Source organism: Leuciscus leuciscus (assembly GCF_965113295.1).
Source record: "Leuciscus leuciscus genome assembly, chromosome: 6".
Classification (NCBI taxonomy): Eukaryota; Metazoa; Chordata; class Actinopteri; order Cypriniformes; family Leuciscidae; genus Leuciscus; species Leuciscus leuciscus.
Genome location: NC_138730.1, coordinates 43,293,828 through 43,312,202, shown reverse-complemented (window position 1 = coordinate 43,312,202; position 18,375 = coordinate 43,293,828). Strand labels below are relative to the sequence as shown.

General features: G+C 40.2%; 2 protein-coding genes across 2 annotated transcripts; both read right to left on the bottom strand.

Moving 5' to 3' along the window:
* Positions 1 to 843: 843 nt before the first annotated feature.
* LOC309500509 (uncharacterized protein) lies at positions 844 to 3,622 on the bottom strand (the record flags this gene model as incomplete). Its single annotated transcript, XM_082172118.1, has 3 exons — positions 2,842 to 3,622; positions 1,445 to 2,343; positions 844 to 889 (listed from the first exon to the last, which is right to left on the bottom strand). Exons 1-3 carry the CDS (start codon positions 3,475 to 3,477, stop codon positions 844 to 846), a joined length of 1,581 nt encoding a protein of 526 aa, XP_082028244.1. The 5' UTR covers positions 3,478 to 3,622.
* A 13,945-nt stretch (positions 3,623 to 17,567) lies between these two features.
* Positions 17,568 to 18,375, bottom strand: LOC309501173 (piggyBac transposable element-derived protein 4-like). Its single transcript, XM_082173239.1, has 2 exons — positions 18,082 to 18,375; positions 17,568 to 17,960 (listed from the first exon to the last, which is right to left on the bottom strand). The coding sequence occupies exons 1-2, from the start codon at positions 18,265 to 18,267 to the stop codon at positions 17,583 to 17,585; spliced, it is 564 nt and encodes a 187-aa protein (XP_082029365.1). The 5' UTR covers positions 18,268 to 18,375; the 3' UTR covers positions 17,568 to 17,582.

Here is an 18,375-nt window from a genome sequence, read left to right as displayed (position 1 = left end):
GTTTTATTCCGGTCATAAGCACTAGATCCTCCCAAATCAACTCACTATGGTGGCTGAACCGGTGACTGATGGCCATCTGTGTTGTGTCAAAAGCACCAAATTAACCCACACAGACAGCAGTAATTGCTCTAGTGTGTGTGTGTGTGTGTGTGTGTGTGTGTGTGCGCAGTTTGGCATCAAGGTACAGTTTTTTTTTTTTTTTTTTTTTGAAGCCATGTGGACACTTTCTCCTTATCCTTAAAGCTACACTGTGTGATATTTTCCCCATCTAGTGGTGAAATATATATGACTACCCAGTGAATATTAATTTCTGTTCCTTTCAATATCGAGGGCGTTTTAACTCCTACGGTGGCCGTATTATTCCAAGATTAACATGGCTTCCAGTTCGACTTCGTCCAATTGTGCCTTTAAAACTATTCATCACCTGTGATCCGTCGCAGCACAGATTTATGTTACAAGGTAAACAATACTTTTTCACCATTGACGTGAGGAAAAGTAACGCAAGTTATACTAGAGGTCGTTCTGGCGTTATGCACAACCATGCTATGGTTAGACAAGCAACTATAAAACTTCGAATTTACACAAATAGGCTGAATTACCTTCAGGCAACTTCGGCGTCCGTTTTAAAATCTTTGCTCCTCATGAGCTCTTTCCATCTGGGGAAAGTTACTCCAGTATTGACTTTGTGTCACGTTAATTACAGAAAACAAAGGGAGAACTCAAATGCAAAGGGAAAAAGATATTTATTACAAAAGAAACACTAAACACAAAACAAAACCCACGAGGGGGAAAACATAACTAAATACAAAACAACAACTTCAAAAACGAACATACCAAAAGGGGTCACGGGAGAACAGGAGACGTGTACAGGACAACGATCCGACACAGACTGCAAACACAAAGGAACTTATAAAAGGGACAAATCAGGCAGGTAATGAGGGAACAACAGGTGGGACAAATGAAACCAATAATGAGATAACAAGGAGGGTGGGGTCAAAACAGAGACAGGAACACAAACACCACATGTGCTACACAAGACAGGACAGGCATGTGACATTACCCCCTCCTTAAGGAGCGGCTACCAGACGCTCCACTAGGGACGGGAGGGACAGACCAGGGCGGGACGGGAGGGACAGACCAGGGCGGGACGGGAGGGACAGACCAGGGCGGGACGGGAGGGACAGGAAAGACAGACCAGGGCGGGACGGGAGGGACAGGAAAGACAGACCAGGGTGGGACGGGAGGGACAGACCAGGGTGGGACGGGAGGGACAGACCAGGGTGGGACGGGAGGGACAGACCAGGGTGGGACGGGAGGGACAGACCAGGGTGGGACGGGAGGGACAGACCAGGGTGGGACGGGAGGGACAGACCAGGGTGGGACGGGAGGGACAGACCAGGGTGGGACGGGAGGGACAGACCAGGGTGGGACGGGAGGGACAGACCAGGGTGGGACGGGAGGGACAGACCAGGGTGGGACAGGGGGAACAGGAAAGACAGACCGGGGTGGGACAGGGGAAACAGAAAAGACAGACCGGGGTGGGGCAGGGAAAATGGACAGTTCTGGAGGCCAGGGCGGAACAGAGAGTCCATCGGGCGGCCAGGGCGGAGTAGACTCTCCCTCGGGCGGCCAGGGCGGAGAAGACCCCTCGGGCGGCCAGGGCGGAGAAGACCCCTCGGGCGGCCAGGGCGGAGAAGACCCCTCGGGCGGCCAGGGCGGAGAAGACCCCTCGGGCGGCCACGGCGGAGAAGACCCCTCGGGCGGCTCAGGAACTGGAACAGACTCCACCGGCTCAGGAACTGGAACAGACTCCACCGGCTCAGGAACTGGAACAGACTCCACCGGCTCAGGAACTGGAACAGACTCCACCGGCTCAGGAACTGGAACAGACTCCACCGGCTCAGGCACTGGAACTGGCACCAACGGCTCAGGCACTGGAACTGGCACCTCCGGCTCAGGCACTGGCACCAACGGCTCAGGCACTGGAACTGGCACCTCCGGCTCAGGCACTGGAACAGACTCCACCGGCTCAGGAGCAGACACCACCGGCTCAGGAACAGATACCACCGGCTCAGACACCACTGGTTCAGGAACAGATACCACCGGCTGAAGCACTGGAACTGGCACCACCGGCTCAGGCACTGGAACTGGAACTGGCACCACCGGCTCGGGCACTGGAACTGGCACCACCGGCTCAGGAACAGACACCAGCGGCCCAGGAACAGACACCACCGGCCCAGGAACAGACACCACCGGCCCAAGTGTGTGCGTAGCCCACACACACCACATGGCTGTGGCCATAATGGCCAGTGTCGCGGTCACTGAGGGCTCAGGAACAGACGGCTCCGGCTCAGGAACTGGCACCACCGGCTCGGGCACTGGAACTGGCTCGGACACTGGAACTGGCACCACTGGCTCGGGCACTGGAACTGGCACCACCGGCTCGGGCACTGGAACTGGCACCACCGGCTCGGGCACTGGAACTGGCACCACCGGCTCGGGAACTGGCACCACCGGTTCAGGAACAGACACTACCGGCCCAGGAACAGACACCACCGGTCCAAGTGTGTGCGTAGCCCACACACACCACATAGCTGTGGTCATATTGGCCAGTGTCGCGGTCACTGAGGGCTCAGGAACAGACGGCACTGGCTCCGGCTCAGGAACTGGAACAGACACAGGAACTGACACTGGCTCCGGTTCCGGCTCCGGCTCAGGAACAGACACTGGCTCCGGCTCAGGAACAGACACTGGCTCCGGCTCAGGAACAGACACTGGCTCCGGCTCAGGAACAGACACTGGCTCCGGCTCAGGAACAGACACTGGCTCCGGCTCAGGAACAGACACTGGCTCCGGCTCAGGAACAGACACTGGCTCCGGCTCAGGAACAGACACTGGCTCCGGCTCAGGAACAGACACTGGCTCCGGCTCAGGAACAGACACTGAAGGTTTGAAGGGCGTCTCCAGGATCCGAGCTAAACGCTCTAAATAGCCGATCAGTGCCCCCCCGGCCATGAGAATGGGCATCTCCCGATCTGTCTCCGACTGGGCAGATGTGGCTTGAACCATCTCTGGCTGGGCAGATGTGACCTGAACAGTCTCTGACTGGGCAGACGGAACGTGAACAGTCTCGGGTTGGGCCACTAGACTCGGGACCACCGGAACAGGGGCCACCGGAACAGGGACCACCGGAACAGGGACCACCGGAACAGGGACCACCGGAACAGGGACCACCGACATAGCCACGGAGGGGTTCTTTCCTCTCCTCCTCCGTTTCGGAACCACCGGAACTGGGACCACCGGAACTGGGTCGAGGAGGGGCCAGAGTGGAGAGTGGTCTTGAAATTCCTCTCGCCCACCTCCTCTACTGCGGCCTCCACGGGTCCCGCGAAATATGACCAACCGGGTCCCCTCAAAACTTTGCCTCCTCTCCCGCTCGGTGGCTGGGGAAGAGACCCTTTGCTGAGTCCTTGACATGGTCGGATCGTTCTGTCACGTTAATTACAGAAAACAAAGGGAGAACTCAAATGCAAAGGGAAAAAGATATTTATTACAAAAGAAACACTAAACACAAAACAAAACCCACGAGGGGGAAAACATAACTAAATACAAAACAACAACTTCAAAAACGAACATACCAAAAGGGGTCACGGGAGAACAGGAGACGTGTACAGGACAACGATCCGACACAGACTGCAAACACAAAGGAACTTATAAAAGGGACAAATCAGGCAGGTAATGAGGGAACAACAGGTGGGACAAATGAAACCAGTAATGAGATAACAAGGAGGGTGGGGTCAAAACAGAGACAGGAACACAAACACCACATGTGCTACACAAGACAGGACAGGCATGTGACACTTTGGTCTTGCTGATTTGCCTGTCGCGTTGACGTTTTAATTCTCTCTTTCGCTTCCTTGGCGACTCTGCTACATGTCCTCGAAAATAGGCGTGATCCTCCATCAGCAATCTTTCAAATCTGCCGGCAGTCGCGAGTAATCTCCCCCTCGCATTCGTCACGGTGTCACTGAGTGTAAAAACGCGAAAGGCGAAGCTTGAATTTCCAGGTATGTCCCTCTTTGGCGAATGTATTTTCAAGATGGAGGCGCAACATGGCTGCCGCCATTCGAGCGACTCGCTCGTATGTATTATAAATGGCAGATTTTACGCTTACGAGAAAACTTTATTAGTTGGTGGAAGTAATTACACATGAATGAGCACATATACTTTTGATAGAACAAAGTGTTTTTTGCTAAGAATCAACTTAAAAAGTTACACTGTGTAGCTTTAATGTTTATTCGGATCTTTTTTTTGGTGGCGTGAACGGGAATGATCAGTAAATTGCATAGAAAGTATAATATCATGTTTTTATCATATCATTTTAATGTTAGTCAAGGTTTCTTGTGCCAAAAGAGTTGAGTTTTCATGACCATTTTCCACCTTCTCTCTGACCCTCAGAATTAAACAGGCTATTTTTGTAAACACTGTTTTCTTGCTCTTTGCTGCTCTTCCACATGAACTGTGGGTTTGAAAAAAGTCTAAAACAAATTAGTCAGCCTTACCAATTGACTAGTCATCCAAGTTAATATGAAATGGTTTGTTTAATGTTTTGGTTTTGGTTTAATGCATTCATTTGCTACACATTAAGAGTTGTAATGATTTATTTTTGCAGGTTACATTATTTTCTATTTTACAAATCCTTTAAACACCTGTATATCAACACTATCTGGGTGTTCACTTATAGTTAATTTGATTATGCTTTCAACTGTCAATAAAAGTGTAGTATTTCAATGTTTTATTTTTGTATTATTCATACTATTACAGTTTTCATTCATATTTTGAATTAGCTTTTATTTTTATATTTTCAGTTTTCATTTGAAATTTTTTGTCATTTTGTTATGTGCTTTTATTATTTAATATGTGCTTTTTACATTCGTTTTTTAAAATGGACTACTAAAGGTTTAATTTGTTAATTTCGTTTTTAGTTTTAATTTGATTATGCTTTCAGTTATCAATAAGACTATAATCTCCTGTTATTCTAGTATTATTTATATACTGTTATAGTTTTTTATTGATATTTTGAATGAGATTTTTTAGTTTATCTTATTGTGTAATTTTCTTAATTTTTTTGTATTTTTTGTGCTTTTGTCATTTTTATTCGTATTGTTATTTTAAAATATTCATATTGAGGTTTAATTTATTTTTAGTTCTGCTTTAGTTTCAGTTTTTATTCACGTCCAATTAATTATTTAATAATTTCAGCTTGTTTCAGTAGCTGTAGTACTATAGTACTGCTGAAAGCTATAGTACTTTCAACTCCATTTACTATTTCACCATGTTTAAAGTTAAGATAGCCAATTTTCAGAGAGGTTAGCAATAGCGAGCTAGCTTTGAAAGCATGAGATCCTGTTCTCCCTTCAGAGCGTCTCCAAAGCCACGACTCCTTCAAAACACATGAACACACACAGCAGAGAGCGAACAAAAGAGTCACGAGAGATGACGTTAAACTACCTCATGTCTCAAAGCAAATAACATTATAATAATAATGAAACAACTTAAAGAGCGCTGACCTGTACCACCTGACTGCTGCAGGTTCATTTCAGCATTGATGGTGTTGCCACTGAAACACATAAGTTCGTCGAGTACATCGTCACGGGTTTCCATGTCTTGCAAAGGACAGTAGTTATGGCGTGAATGCAGCATAAGCTGGTTGTTTTGGTTCAGGAGGAACTGTAAAACGTGCTGCTGTTTCTGTTGTGCTGCTCGGTGACTGACGTCTGTCTAAAGCCGGGTGCACACTGTGCGATTTATTATCGTCCTTTACGATTGTAGCTTGTCAGACTGTACGAACATGATCATCACTTTAAGTCATGTCACACTGTAAGATCTCAGTTGTCATTAATGTCAGACTGTACGACAGTCAAGACGCGTTAAAAACGGAAATTTTGTCCGGAGTTTTACATCATCAATCAACGACACGTACGTTTAACGTGAGATGCACTACACGCGGGACTGGAATGATGGCTACAAAGAAATTTCGAACATTTATTTTGGTCGTGGCTTGTCTTGAAAAACGAAGAAAATCTGACGGTCGTCGTAGGAGAAGTCACACTGCAGGACTGCGAGTCAAATCTTCTTACACTGACAGAATTTCTCAGTCTAGAAGGCACCAACTTCTAAAATAATTTCACATTTCTACTACATAAATGACCCAATTTAAATACACATTCATCTTTCCAGCGGTGAAATATCCCTTTAACTTAAAATTGCTTTCAGGATGTGAAGAGACTTTCAACCAGCATGACAAAAAAATGTTTAAGGAACAAATCACCTACCCTGGTGACCCTTTAAATGCATTATGCAGAATTCCACAGATTTTTCCCTGTAACAATCACACTTCATAAACGCACTCTCTCTTCTCAATCAATCTCTTTCCCCCCAACGCAATTAAGTTGCTCTCTGTATTTCCTGTGTTCACTGAAATTGCTCAAATAATCATTCCGGGAATGTTTTGTCCTCCTCATTAGGAGACGCGTGAATGTCGTTTACACACTCGTGCGGAAGACGAGTGGCCCATTTGCTGTGACTGTCACTAACCTTTCCAGCCCTTTTTAATGAGCGTGTGTGGCACATCAAAACACCTCCGTCTCCTTCTACATGTGGAGATCTTTTCCCAGAGATGCGAACTGGGGTTATGAATAATCAGACTGTTATTGCTCGGAGGGAGAGCAGAACGCTAGAGCCGCGTCTGGTAAATCGACCATCAAACTATATAGCTAATGTTTTCCAGGAAAAAATAGAAATAAAAGATGACAGGAAGGAAAATTGTTGTCTTATTATACGTTTCACTCCCTTTCCTGCAAGAATGCTTGGAAATTTAAGGCTGGAGGAATAGTGCTCTTGTATTTTATTTCAATCAAACATAGCAACTGATACAATCTGAATGTGATTTATAAACAAGCAAACTCATTTAGTTTGTTCTTCAGCTTCCTGTTTAATATTTACTTTTTCGGTTCATACGACCACAGCTCTGAGGAAGCAAACTGCATATTAATAAGGAATGATATCCTGTGGTGTGAATAATACAGACGCAATCGAGACAATGCAACGTTATGTATGTGTGCATGTGACAATGCATTGACTACTTCACTTACATGATAAAATAACAAGGAGCACTATATAGTGGATTTATGTTTTCACTGTAAATGTAGATTTTAATTTATAATGTTATTTTTTTAAATGCACTATTATTCCTATTTTTATTTTAGACAAGGGTGGATGAGTAACTCTCAAGCCTAACAATCTCTAACACATCTTTACCTTGGTATTTTTTTTTTTTTTTTACTTTTTGCATTATTATTAATATTATTATGTTTTATTTTATTTATGAATGGGTGCTATAGTGAATATAATGGTTTCATTGTAAATGTACATTTTAATTTATTAAACATTTTAATATATTTTTTTAATTTAATATTTTTTTTTATATATAAAAAAAAAAAAATTATATTGGGGGGGGGGGGGGGGGTATATTTATTGTATTTTCATTCAATTTTATTTATCAATGAGTGCTATAGTAGATATTAGAGTAAACAGCTAACTAGATCCACCGATATAAAAAAATGTGACCGATACCGATAACCGATAATTCTTTGAAAGCCAATAACTGATATATTAGCTGATAAATCTAAATCCAAATTTTTACATCATTTTTGAGAGCCTGATTACAAAAACAAAAGTCTCACCATTAAAATCCATGTCCCCAGCACACAATTATTATGATGTTCTCATTATAATTATGGAGCCTATGACAGACTTGCGCTGCACTTGTTGCACTTTAGAGATTCCAATCATATTTCAAGCAATTCAAACTATCATGGCAAAGCAGTTCACATACTGTGTCTCAGCTGAAGGAAATAATCCATCATTTATGGGCTTTATATCAGCCAAATCTTCTTACCGGGCCGATAACGATAATAAAATAAAAAATGAACATATATCGGCCGATACCGATATGGTTGCCGATATATCATGCATCCCTATAATACAGTTATTTTTCTCTTTCAGATCAACTACTGTCATGAATCTTGAATAGCGTAGGTTAAAGTAAATTAAACTGTTGGCATGTTAATAACCTGTTTACCTGTTTTAGTGACAAACATTTGCAGGAAACTATTACCATGAGTACTGAGGTTGGGTACAGCTACAATAAGGGCAAAATACATGTGAAGTATGTGCAGCAGATTGTGCACTTTCAATGCACTGAGCAAGTATTTGAATGATCATACTTGTATCTTCCCTAACTACAAATGATGAGGTTAACAGAAGCAAGTACTGAAGTAACATCATTAGATGAATACCTCTCTCCAGCTAATCTCTTCTGTGCCTGTGTTAAATCAGCTCTACATTTCTGATTGTGTCTTATTTGTGTGTGTCTTTACTCTTTATGTCTGTTGGGAGTTAATGGGCGTTATGTACCAGAATGGAGGGGCTGAAAAAGTAAAAGGGATTTGTGGAAGGGATAAAAAAAAATAAAAAAAAAATTATAATATGCACCAAATAATCACTGTAATATATATTTTTATTTTATGTCACATGGAAACTTGTTTTTGTAGCATATAAAGAAAATACACTGCTGTAAGTTTGGGGTTAGAATGATATTTTTAAAGAAAATAATACTTTTATTAAGCAAGGATGCGTTAAATGGATAAAAAGTAATAATGTAACAAAAGATTTATATTTAAAATAAATCAAACCTATTCATCAAACAATCCTGAAAAATGCATGACGGTTTCCAAAAATATGAATCAGTGCAACAGTTTTCAACATTGATAATAATCATAAATGTTTCTTGAGCATCAAATCATCATATTATTATGATTTCTGAAGGATCATGTGACACTGAAGACTGGAGGAATGATGCTGAAATTTAGCTTTGCATCACAGGAATAAATTACATTTTACAAAATATTTAAATAGAAAACAGTTCTGTTAAATTGTAATAATATTTCACAATATTACTCTTTTTAATGTATTTTTAATCAAATAAATGCAGCCCTAGAAGAGACTTCATTCATCTTCCCGACCCCAAACGTTTGAAAGGTTCTGTATAAAGTGAGAGAATCACGTTGACTTGCTGTTCTCAGTGCAGGAGATTTTACACAAGATTCAACGCAATAATGAAAATAAAGATGCAGAGGCGTATAGGCTAAGCATTAAAACTAGACAATTTACCACCCTCATTTTTGTGCAGATAATCAAAACCCCTGTGTTGAATGTGTCCCCACACTTGTCAAGTCATATACAAAACGCTCCGGGTTTTGGGTGGTGGAGGCATGCTGGGAGAAATATTAAAACAGGGAAGCTCTTTACACACACGTTTGATGGAAAGAAATGAGCATATTCCCCCGTAGCTTTCGAACTGCATATAAATAAATCAATATTTCATAGTCAAAAGATCTGTTTGACTGGTGCTTTATTTTCTAAGTTGAACTTTGTGTTATGAATATAGGGATAAATCAAGATCCGTCAGAGAATATGAAGGGTTTGCCTTGGGATTGTTGCTGTTTGCATAAGAAGTGAATGAAGGTTGAATATCAAATTATGCGAGGCTCAAAGGTTTTCATATATTCATATTTGAGAGTAATCCAGAGATAAACAATTCCAGACAATAAGATGTATAATATAGTGTATTTATTATCATATTAAGAAAATGATGGCTGCGAGCTGGAGCTCCTGTCACGCTGCGTCCCGTATCGCTGTGTTATCGCTTCTGGTTCTCAACAGGGAAAACCTGTTTCTTTGCCTTTGCAAGTTGATTTGCTGCTACTTTTAGCTGGCGAAGTTGGAGAAATGCTTGTTCAGTGTTTTATTTTATTAATCAAGGAGTGCTCTAGTGGATATTAGTTGTTTTCACTGTACATGTCCATTTGAATTTATAATATAATTTTTTGAATTACCGATAACAACTGTTATTCCTATTTTTATTTTAGATAAGGGTGCATGGGGAACTCTAATGGGGAAAAAAGCCTAAAAATCTCCTTAATTAACTAAAATTAATAAAAAATTCATTATTTTATTTATTTTTTATTTATTTTATTTATCAAGGAGCACTAGTAGGGTGGATGGGTAGCTCTTGTGGAAAAAAGCCTAACTATTAATTATTATAAATATATTAATTATTTTTAATTAGAAATTATAATTTTTTTAATGAATAAATTTATTCTTTTTTCATTTATAAAAAAATAAAAATAATTCTTCCACCAAGTAGTTCATTAGACTAACTGTGGTCAGTTAGGAACGTACAATTATTAATGTACAATTACACTTTTATCCAAATAGCTTAGGCCTGCAGTGCATTCTGGGTATATATTTGAATAATTCACATATTCCATGGGAATCGAAACCATGACTTTACTTCAACTTTAGCTTTAAATCTACAGGAATGCATTAATATTGAATGTGCATTCATCTGCTTTTTTTATGGCATCCAGTCAGAGTTGGAACTGTCTGTTTTAGTATGTTAATTAACTTTTAGGTTAATTTAGGTTCATGTTACATTGATAAATTGCTCTGGCACTCTTTGTATTCCTTGCCATTTTCAACATCTGAAATAGTCTATTGAGAAATTCCTCCTTTCTTAGTCGTCAGGTTAGCTTTATTTATATAGAGCTTTTTACAATAGATCGTTTCAAAGCAGCTTTACAGTGATAACAGGAAAAATAATGCAACACATTTTGTTTCGGCTGTACCGCAGATCTAGAAGAAAATAGTGCCATAGTCGAGCTTATGTAAGTTCAGTGATGGTTCATTTTTGTTGTACAAAAGTTATTAATTTAGTTCATTTATCTATATAGCCGCTCTGGAGAAAACCCCAACTAAGCAATACATTTGTGAAAATGGTTGTGTAATATTAGCATGCACTTAAAAAAAAAAAAAACTAAACTTGCATAGCATACGTACAGTATACCTATATATACCTACATAGCCTATGTATACATTGGATACATATCTTCAGCTGTCTTTCAACTTCTCCAGTCAGATCTATGGAAGTAAAATAATGCCAAATGTTTTTGAAACAAAAAAGCAGCCCTGAAGTATTGAGGGAAACCCTAGTACTGAAGCACATCGCCACGATATAAAGTTAAGGAAAGTAAACAACCAAGAGAAATATGTCTACCTCAAATGTAACATTTGATCTGTACATCAGCATCGGGGGAATCACATTATAATCTCGTTCACGGTGAGAAAGACGCATGTAGGCTACACAGGGACCGTGAAACATAAAAACAGCCCTCATAATAATCACAAATACACTTACATTTCTGTAAATCAGTTTTTATGAATGAATGGCTTGCTCTAACTGTTGCTCTGGTCTCCGTCAACAAACCACGCTTTTGCACCCCCTGTTGGTGAGGTCGACTAACAGCAGATGAGGAGTATGCTCGGTAATCTACTGCTTTTCCTGCAGTTCCTGGATGTCAATGTTGAATTTACTGTCAAATTTGAACCATTGAATTTGTGGAAGCGAAATAAAATGGACCGAAAATTGCCTGTTGAATATTATAGGTTGTATATTTAAACAGTTTGAATATTTTTGAAAGTGAAATATGAAAGTTGAATATGGATTGAATTTTTATTAATTAAAATGTGTTTGAAAAATTTTGAATTGAAATATTCAACCATGTTGAATTTCAGCCCATAAAAATGCAATCCCTAAAAATACAACGCAAGCATGGTTAATGCAATGCATATTTTTTTTCAAGCAGTGCAATTCAACAGGCTTTTTTGTTTCAAAAACATTTGGCATTATTTTACTTCCATACAGATCTCTTATTGTAATGCTCTTCTGTCCAATTCAATCCGTATGCCACAACAGAAGCAGAATAAGTAATTTTGCATCAACCTCTTTTTTTATTTCTCCTCACGTTGTGAATGAGTCAAACTGCCAGAGTAGATTGAGTCGTGGCGCTGTGAGATGCTGTCACTCTCCTCCTTTCCCCACGCTCTCCTTGCTCTCACACTGACATTTCCTTTGAAGCGCGTGATGGCGGAGTATTGAGAACATTGTGACGGTGTTTGTCAGATTCATAATTTCTCTTTCATGTCTCCCCACTGGCAGCCACTCAGGACAAGCTTTAATAACAATACGAGGAGGACGTGACGAACTGATTGATTTGTCACAAAAGCACAGAGACATAATATTTATTAATTCCTATATCAAGACAGTCGTTTAAAATCCCAGCGTACTGGACTGAATCAAGGCCTTTTGGTTTAGCTTTAACAAGTTAAATTGAAGTCGATGGGCTGAAATAGAGAAGTTTGTAGGCGTGTGGTTGTAAAGTGCCCTTAAATGTGTCCTGGAAGGTTATAGCGTACAGCTGTGATTGAAGCAGCCTTGTACGGTCTTGTCTTGTCAAAGCTTTGGCTTTGTTTTCTTTCATCTGTGCACCATCACAAGCTCCTTTTTTTCTCCTGCTGTCACAAGCCTCTTTTTCATCACAACCCCTTTGTTTCTTCCTCTTCGTTCTTTTGCCTTTGTCACATTAAAGTTAGGGATGTCGGTATCCAAAAACACATTTCCTCAACCTGCCACCTTTGACAAACGTGCACTGCTGAAATATGAGCGTGTGTGTGTGTGTGTGTGTGTGTGTGTGTGTGTGTGTGTGTGTGTGTGTGTGTGTGTGTGTTGCATCTGAGCCGTTTTACAGGCAAGTCTTTAAGACAAGATTTATGACTTATAAGTAATGGTGAAAAGGTTCAATGTTTTAACTAATAGTTATAATTTCCCAGTTGATCAATCGCAGTACATTAGGACAATTGTTTTGTATTCTGAAATTGCTATGTTTATGTATGTAAATATATCATAATCAAATATGCACAAAATCTGAACATTGGATAAAGCTAGGTTCAAAATTTGTGTTTCATTTTGTTAACATTATACGCCATTACTATAGAGTGCTTTAGCACCCGGCGTTTGTTCCGGAAGTAATTTCTCCAACAGGGATTTTCAGGAAGTCTTTGTTAAAGAGTTATAAGTCATAAATCAAGCCAAGCAGCTTCGAGGTGAATTACAACACTACAAACTACAGATCTGAAGCAAATAAGTATTTCAAAATCTGACAAAAATGCAAAGAGACAAGACTGTGTACTTAACGGCTTTAGTGAGGGAAAGAACTACAATCCCACAAAGCATTGAGAACAGCATAATCAAATTGCAAATAAAAACGATGGAGAAATAAAAACATACTCACTTAAAATGTTGATTTTATATATATAAAAAAAAAAACGATATATTTAATTTTATTGCAAAATATGCGTGTATATTCAAATATTTAAGTATTTTGAGAGTGTAGAGAGATTACGCCATTCGCCGTGCTTCATGGGAGTGGGCGGAGCTAAAGAGAGCTTTTGGCACATTTTGCTTGGAATTTTGGTGGAATTTTCTGCACAGCATCATGGGTAATGTAGTTTTTCACCATGAATTCAGCTGTGAAACGCAATTATTTGAAAACTACGTTGAAATAATGGGGGCTGACGGCTTCAATACAAGCAAATACTATCAGTTAACAACCTCGTAGCTCACAGTAAGGCTGTCTTTAAAGGTTTATAAGTTATCGTTAAAAATGTCCGTATGGAGAAAATGAATGGAGTTTTTACTTCTGGAACCCGGCTGTTGCGCTCTATTACAACCCTTTCTATTTCTGCGATGTCACGGCTAGAACAACAACATACAAAGTATCATAATCCCAGGTACTGTTTATGTAATTTATTACTAAAAGAGTCTAATGTAAGTTTGAATATCATATTGACCTCTATAGCCACACTGAAAGCGACAATGGATAATTCACCTCAGATCTTGAAAATAAATGAAAGGAAACAAGAAAGTTCAAACTGTCGACTCATGTGAATAAACAAGTGTATTCTATGGTAAAGATTATATCAGTCACTCAGTATGAATGTTAAAATGGTAAATGGATATTTAGGAATTTGATTATGTATCCCTTTGGTTGTGAGTGCACATAAACTCTGATGATTGGCTGATTAGGGGTTCAAGGGCGAATCGCTAAAACCCTATTGTAATTGTTATAATTTCCAAGGATCAGCATTCTCCCCTAACAGTGATCAGGCAGACCAAACCGTTAGTCGGAGAGACTTGAAACTTTGAGGGATGGTAGTACCCACCCCGTCTACAACGTCACCAAGGCTAGCCCCAATCGGCCAGATGGTGGCGCTACAGCGATCAAACGTCTGTAATGGCTCATAACTCCTAAACCGTTTGTTAAGATTTTCGGGTATTTGGGATTTTTTTTTAAACATACTTTTGCGAACTAGTCCTAGGTTTGTCACCCGATCAGAACCAAACCAGTGCAGAATGATTTTCTGGTGTCTGATTGTCAATAATTATCACAAAAAAAAGTCAAAATTTTGATTGATGTCAACAACTGGACGTCACTTTTACTAAAACGACTATCCCTCTTTAATAGAATGAGATCATTTCACCAAACATGGCACACTTATATACGGGCTCGTTCTGTGGTTGCGTGAAAAAGGACACCGCGACTGGCCACTTGGTGGCGCTATAAGATAAGAAAAACACGAAAACGGCTACAGCTACACAACAGTCAGTCCGATTGACTTGAAAACTGGCATAACGTATCTTTGTCCAAGGTGCCGTGATTGTTTACGAGGACATTCGCATATCTCGAAAAACACGGCCATCGTTGGCCAATAAATTTGAGCGGCTGTCAGACAAGGTTACCGGCGGCCGATCGGAACGAAACTCGCTGAGACTGTTTGACTCACGGCCTGCGAGAAATTAGAAAGAAATCGGCCATCGGGGGGCGCCTTCGTGTTTTTCATGTGCGTAAAGGATTGTATATCACGACACTCACGCCACATGTTAGACCTCCTCATTCTGAGCAACTTTGCCTGAACTAGTTAGCTGTTATATAGCTTTAAAACTACTATTTTTACTCTTTAGTAAATTGCCTGTATTGACTGTGATTGGTCTTTTCCATCGATGATCTAGGTGGTTACATGCTTGCTAAATAAAACATAATACCTTTTCACGAATGTGCTTAAAGGCCTTAAAGCCCTTGAACCTCAATAACTGCTGCTTGCAGCTGTAAGGCAAACAACCTTCAGAATATAGATGGAAATAAAACTGTAAAGTTCGGTGTATGTAAGTGATGCTGAAAAGGAGATTACTGACTCAATTTGAGAAAACAGCCATTAAAGATATGCAAGTAATTGAAATCTACAGACACAAATAATAAATGTGTATTTTGGATGTTTTCTTTCCAGTAGTCCAAAAAAGCCCCAAAACAATGGTTTGTCTGTAGTGACTTGCCTTAAGTGACGGTTTTTATGCGCCCAGGCTGTTTGTCTCTGGAGGGATATTCAGTGTGTTTTCCAGGTTCAATGGAGTGTTATAATTACTCTTGGCATCAAGAGGCTTTTCGATCCGTTAGCTTCTTGCTAACGGCACTCAGCATCAAACAGAGGAATGTGACCCTTCACTCATGTGTGCTAAAGCACTATAAATAATCATCCCCTTTTAACTAGGAGATATCTGCCAAAAAAATGGCAACTTTTGTGAGGGTGTTTATTCTGAACAAAATATTGAAAATTACTCAAACTGTCACAAGATAATTGCTTTTTTAATAGCAAAAATTATTTTGATCATAGCATTGCAATGCTAAAAAGCAAAAAACTAAATAAGAAAATTATTCGAAATGAAAACTGTGGTGTACTAAAATACCAAATGTACTTTCTCATGCTGTATACCATTGTTGCGGAACAGGGCAATGGAGGCGGTAAATGGAAACATTTGCCTGATGCTACATGAATGAATCATGCAAATGACCATTTCATGTTTTTGGTGTATAATTTGCACTGGTGTAGATGCATTTATTCTCTTAGAATATTTGAAGAATGTTGAGGACCAAACCCATTGACTCATTATGTGCATGGGCAAATATATATATATATATATTTGATAGATAGATAGATAGATAGATAGATGATAGATAGATAGATAGATAGATAGATAGATAGATAGATAGATAGATAGATAGATAGATAGATAGATAGATAGATAGATAGATAGATAGATAGACAGACAGATTGATGGTTATATATATATATATATATATATATATATAGATAGACAGACAGACAGACAGACAGATAGATTGATGGTTAGACAGACAGACAGATAGATGTAGATGGTTGGTTGGATGGATAGATAGATAGACATTCTACAGGTGAACAATTAGCGTTTATTATAGAGAGAAAAAAATGCATTTGTTGATTTTAGTTAAGCTGACATGTATCTTGAAACAATGTTCTTGTTGCTATGACGATAGAATGGGAGCCATATTATTTTCCATTTCAGCTAACTATCTAATTAGCTGTTGAGTGCTGTTGGTACAAGTTAGCTGCATGAAAACAATAATTGGCTTCACTATTAAAATACTTTATTTATTCTAAATCCGGATGACTGATGACTTTGAAGACAACAACATTCACAGTTTAGACAGGTTAGATCAGTTTGGAGACGCTTAAAATCAACATTACATATTTATTTACCTTAACATTTATTCATTTAGCTGAAGCTTTTATCCATTGGACTTACAAACAAGTCAGTATTCACAACTCATTTAATTTCTGTAACCTATTCGGTATTTCTAACTAATTTCTAACATGACGTTCAGGTAGGGTTGCTTTTGATTTCATGTTGGCACTAGAAGTCCCAGAGAGCAGCCATTTGGCTTTTCTACCTATAAAACCCGCAGGACAGCCGATGGGCTGGAAGGCTTTAGGCTAATATCCTTAATCAGCTGTGAACAGTTGCTTTTGTAATGCAAACAATGTGGGGCCATGCTGAGCCACTTCAAGGAAACTTGTGTTTCACTTTGCCATCTTAGGGAGAAATCAACACACATGGGTTTTTTTTCCTTTGTTGCTGAGATTTATTGATAAAAACAGTACAAAATAAAATAAAAAAGAAACCAACCATTTGTACACATATTTACAAATAATATTAAAAAGTGAGTGAGTACATTCCAGCAATCACTCACAATCCTGGCACTGCCATGGTATCTCCCGTCTGCATTTACCACATGTCAAGTCAAGTCAAGTCAAGTTTATTTGTATAGCGCTTTTCACAATACAGATTGTATCAAAGCAGCTTCACAGTATTAAATTAAAATAATACAACAATGTTTGTTTCAAGAGGAATTTATTGATTGATAAAATTAAATTAAATATCCCCAAAATATCCCCAACTGAGCAAGCCAAAGGCAACAGTGGCAAGGAACCGAAAAACTTCATCAAGTGACCTAATGGTGTCCTAAAACTCCATCAGGTGACCTAATGGAGAAAAAAAAAACCTTGGGAGAACCCAGGCTCAGTCGGGGGCCAGTTCTCCTCTGGCATTTATGAGCTAGAGGCCGGATTGTGTATCTGTAGCAGTGAACACATCGCACAGTGGCATGATTGTTCTTGCATTGGTGTTTGACCTGACACATGGCTCTTTTTCCAGGGCTAGGTGTGGAGGGTTGTGTCCGAAGCAATTGTTATTTTCTTGCCTTCTTCGCACACATATGAGAGTTAGCCAACTCTCTTGCAAGCTCCAGCAGGAAGTCCACCCGTCTTTCCTGCCTTCCGGTGCATGCTTGATACAGCACATGTGCATTCAGTGCTGCCATGTCAATCATGTTATAGAACACGGCAACTGGCCAGCGCCGTGTCCCTGTGCGGACAGTGTACTCCCGCACCATCTGGTCCATCACATCCACGCCGCACTTTGTGGTGTTGTAAAGGGTGACAGTGTTTGGCTTCCTTTTGGTGGTATTTTCAGTCTGAATCACGCTGTGCATGCTGCTAAGAATGTAGACGGTCTTCTTCCGTTTGGCCGCATACGCCGTCAGCGTAGCAGCAGTGGTTGAAAACACCTAATAAATAAGATAAATTTTTATTTTCATAGCACTTTTACACACAATGACACACTTGGCGGTGTTGATTCTAAAAATTTGAAACACATAAACATAGAACCACAAAAGACCTGCAACATACCTGAGTGGTGAATTCATTGCGATCTGTGTGTCTAGCGGATTGAGGGATTTCCCGGCGAATCTTGTTGACTGTGCCGAGGATGGTGGTTTTCCGGCTAAGAAGTTTATGCGCAAGTGACAGCGATGTGAAGAAATTGTCCGTGGTAACATTTCTGCCCTTGTCTAGGAATGGTTCCATCAGCCTCATCACTACATTTTCAGACAGTCTCTCTCCACTGGGACGACTAGGGTCCTTGCCAAGATATGGGAGGACATTACAAATGTACTTGGATTTTAGGTCGCAAGCTACCCAAAA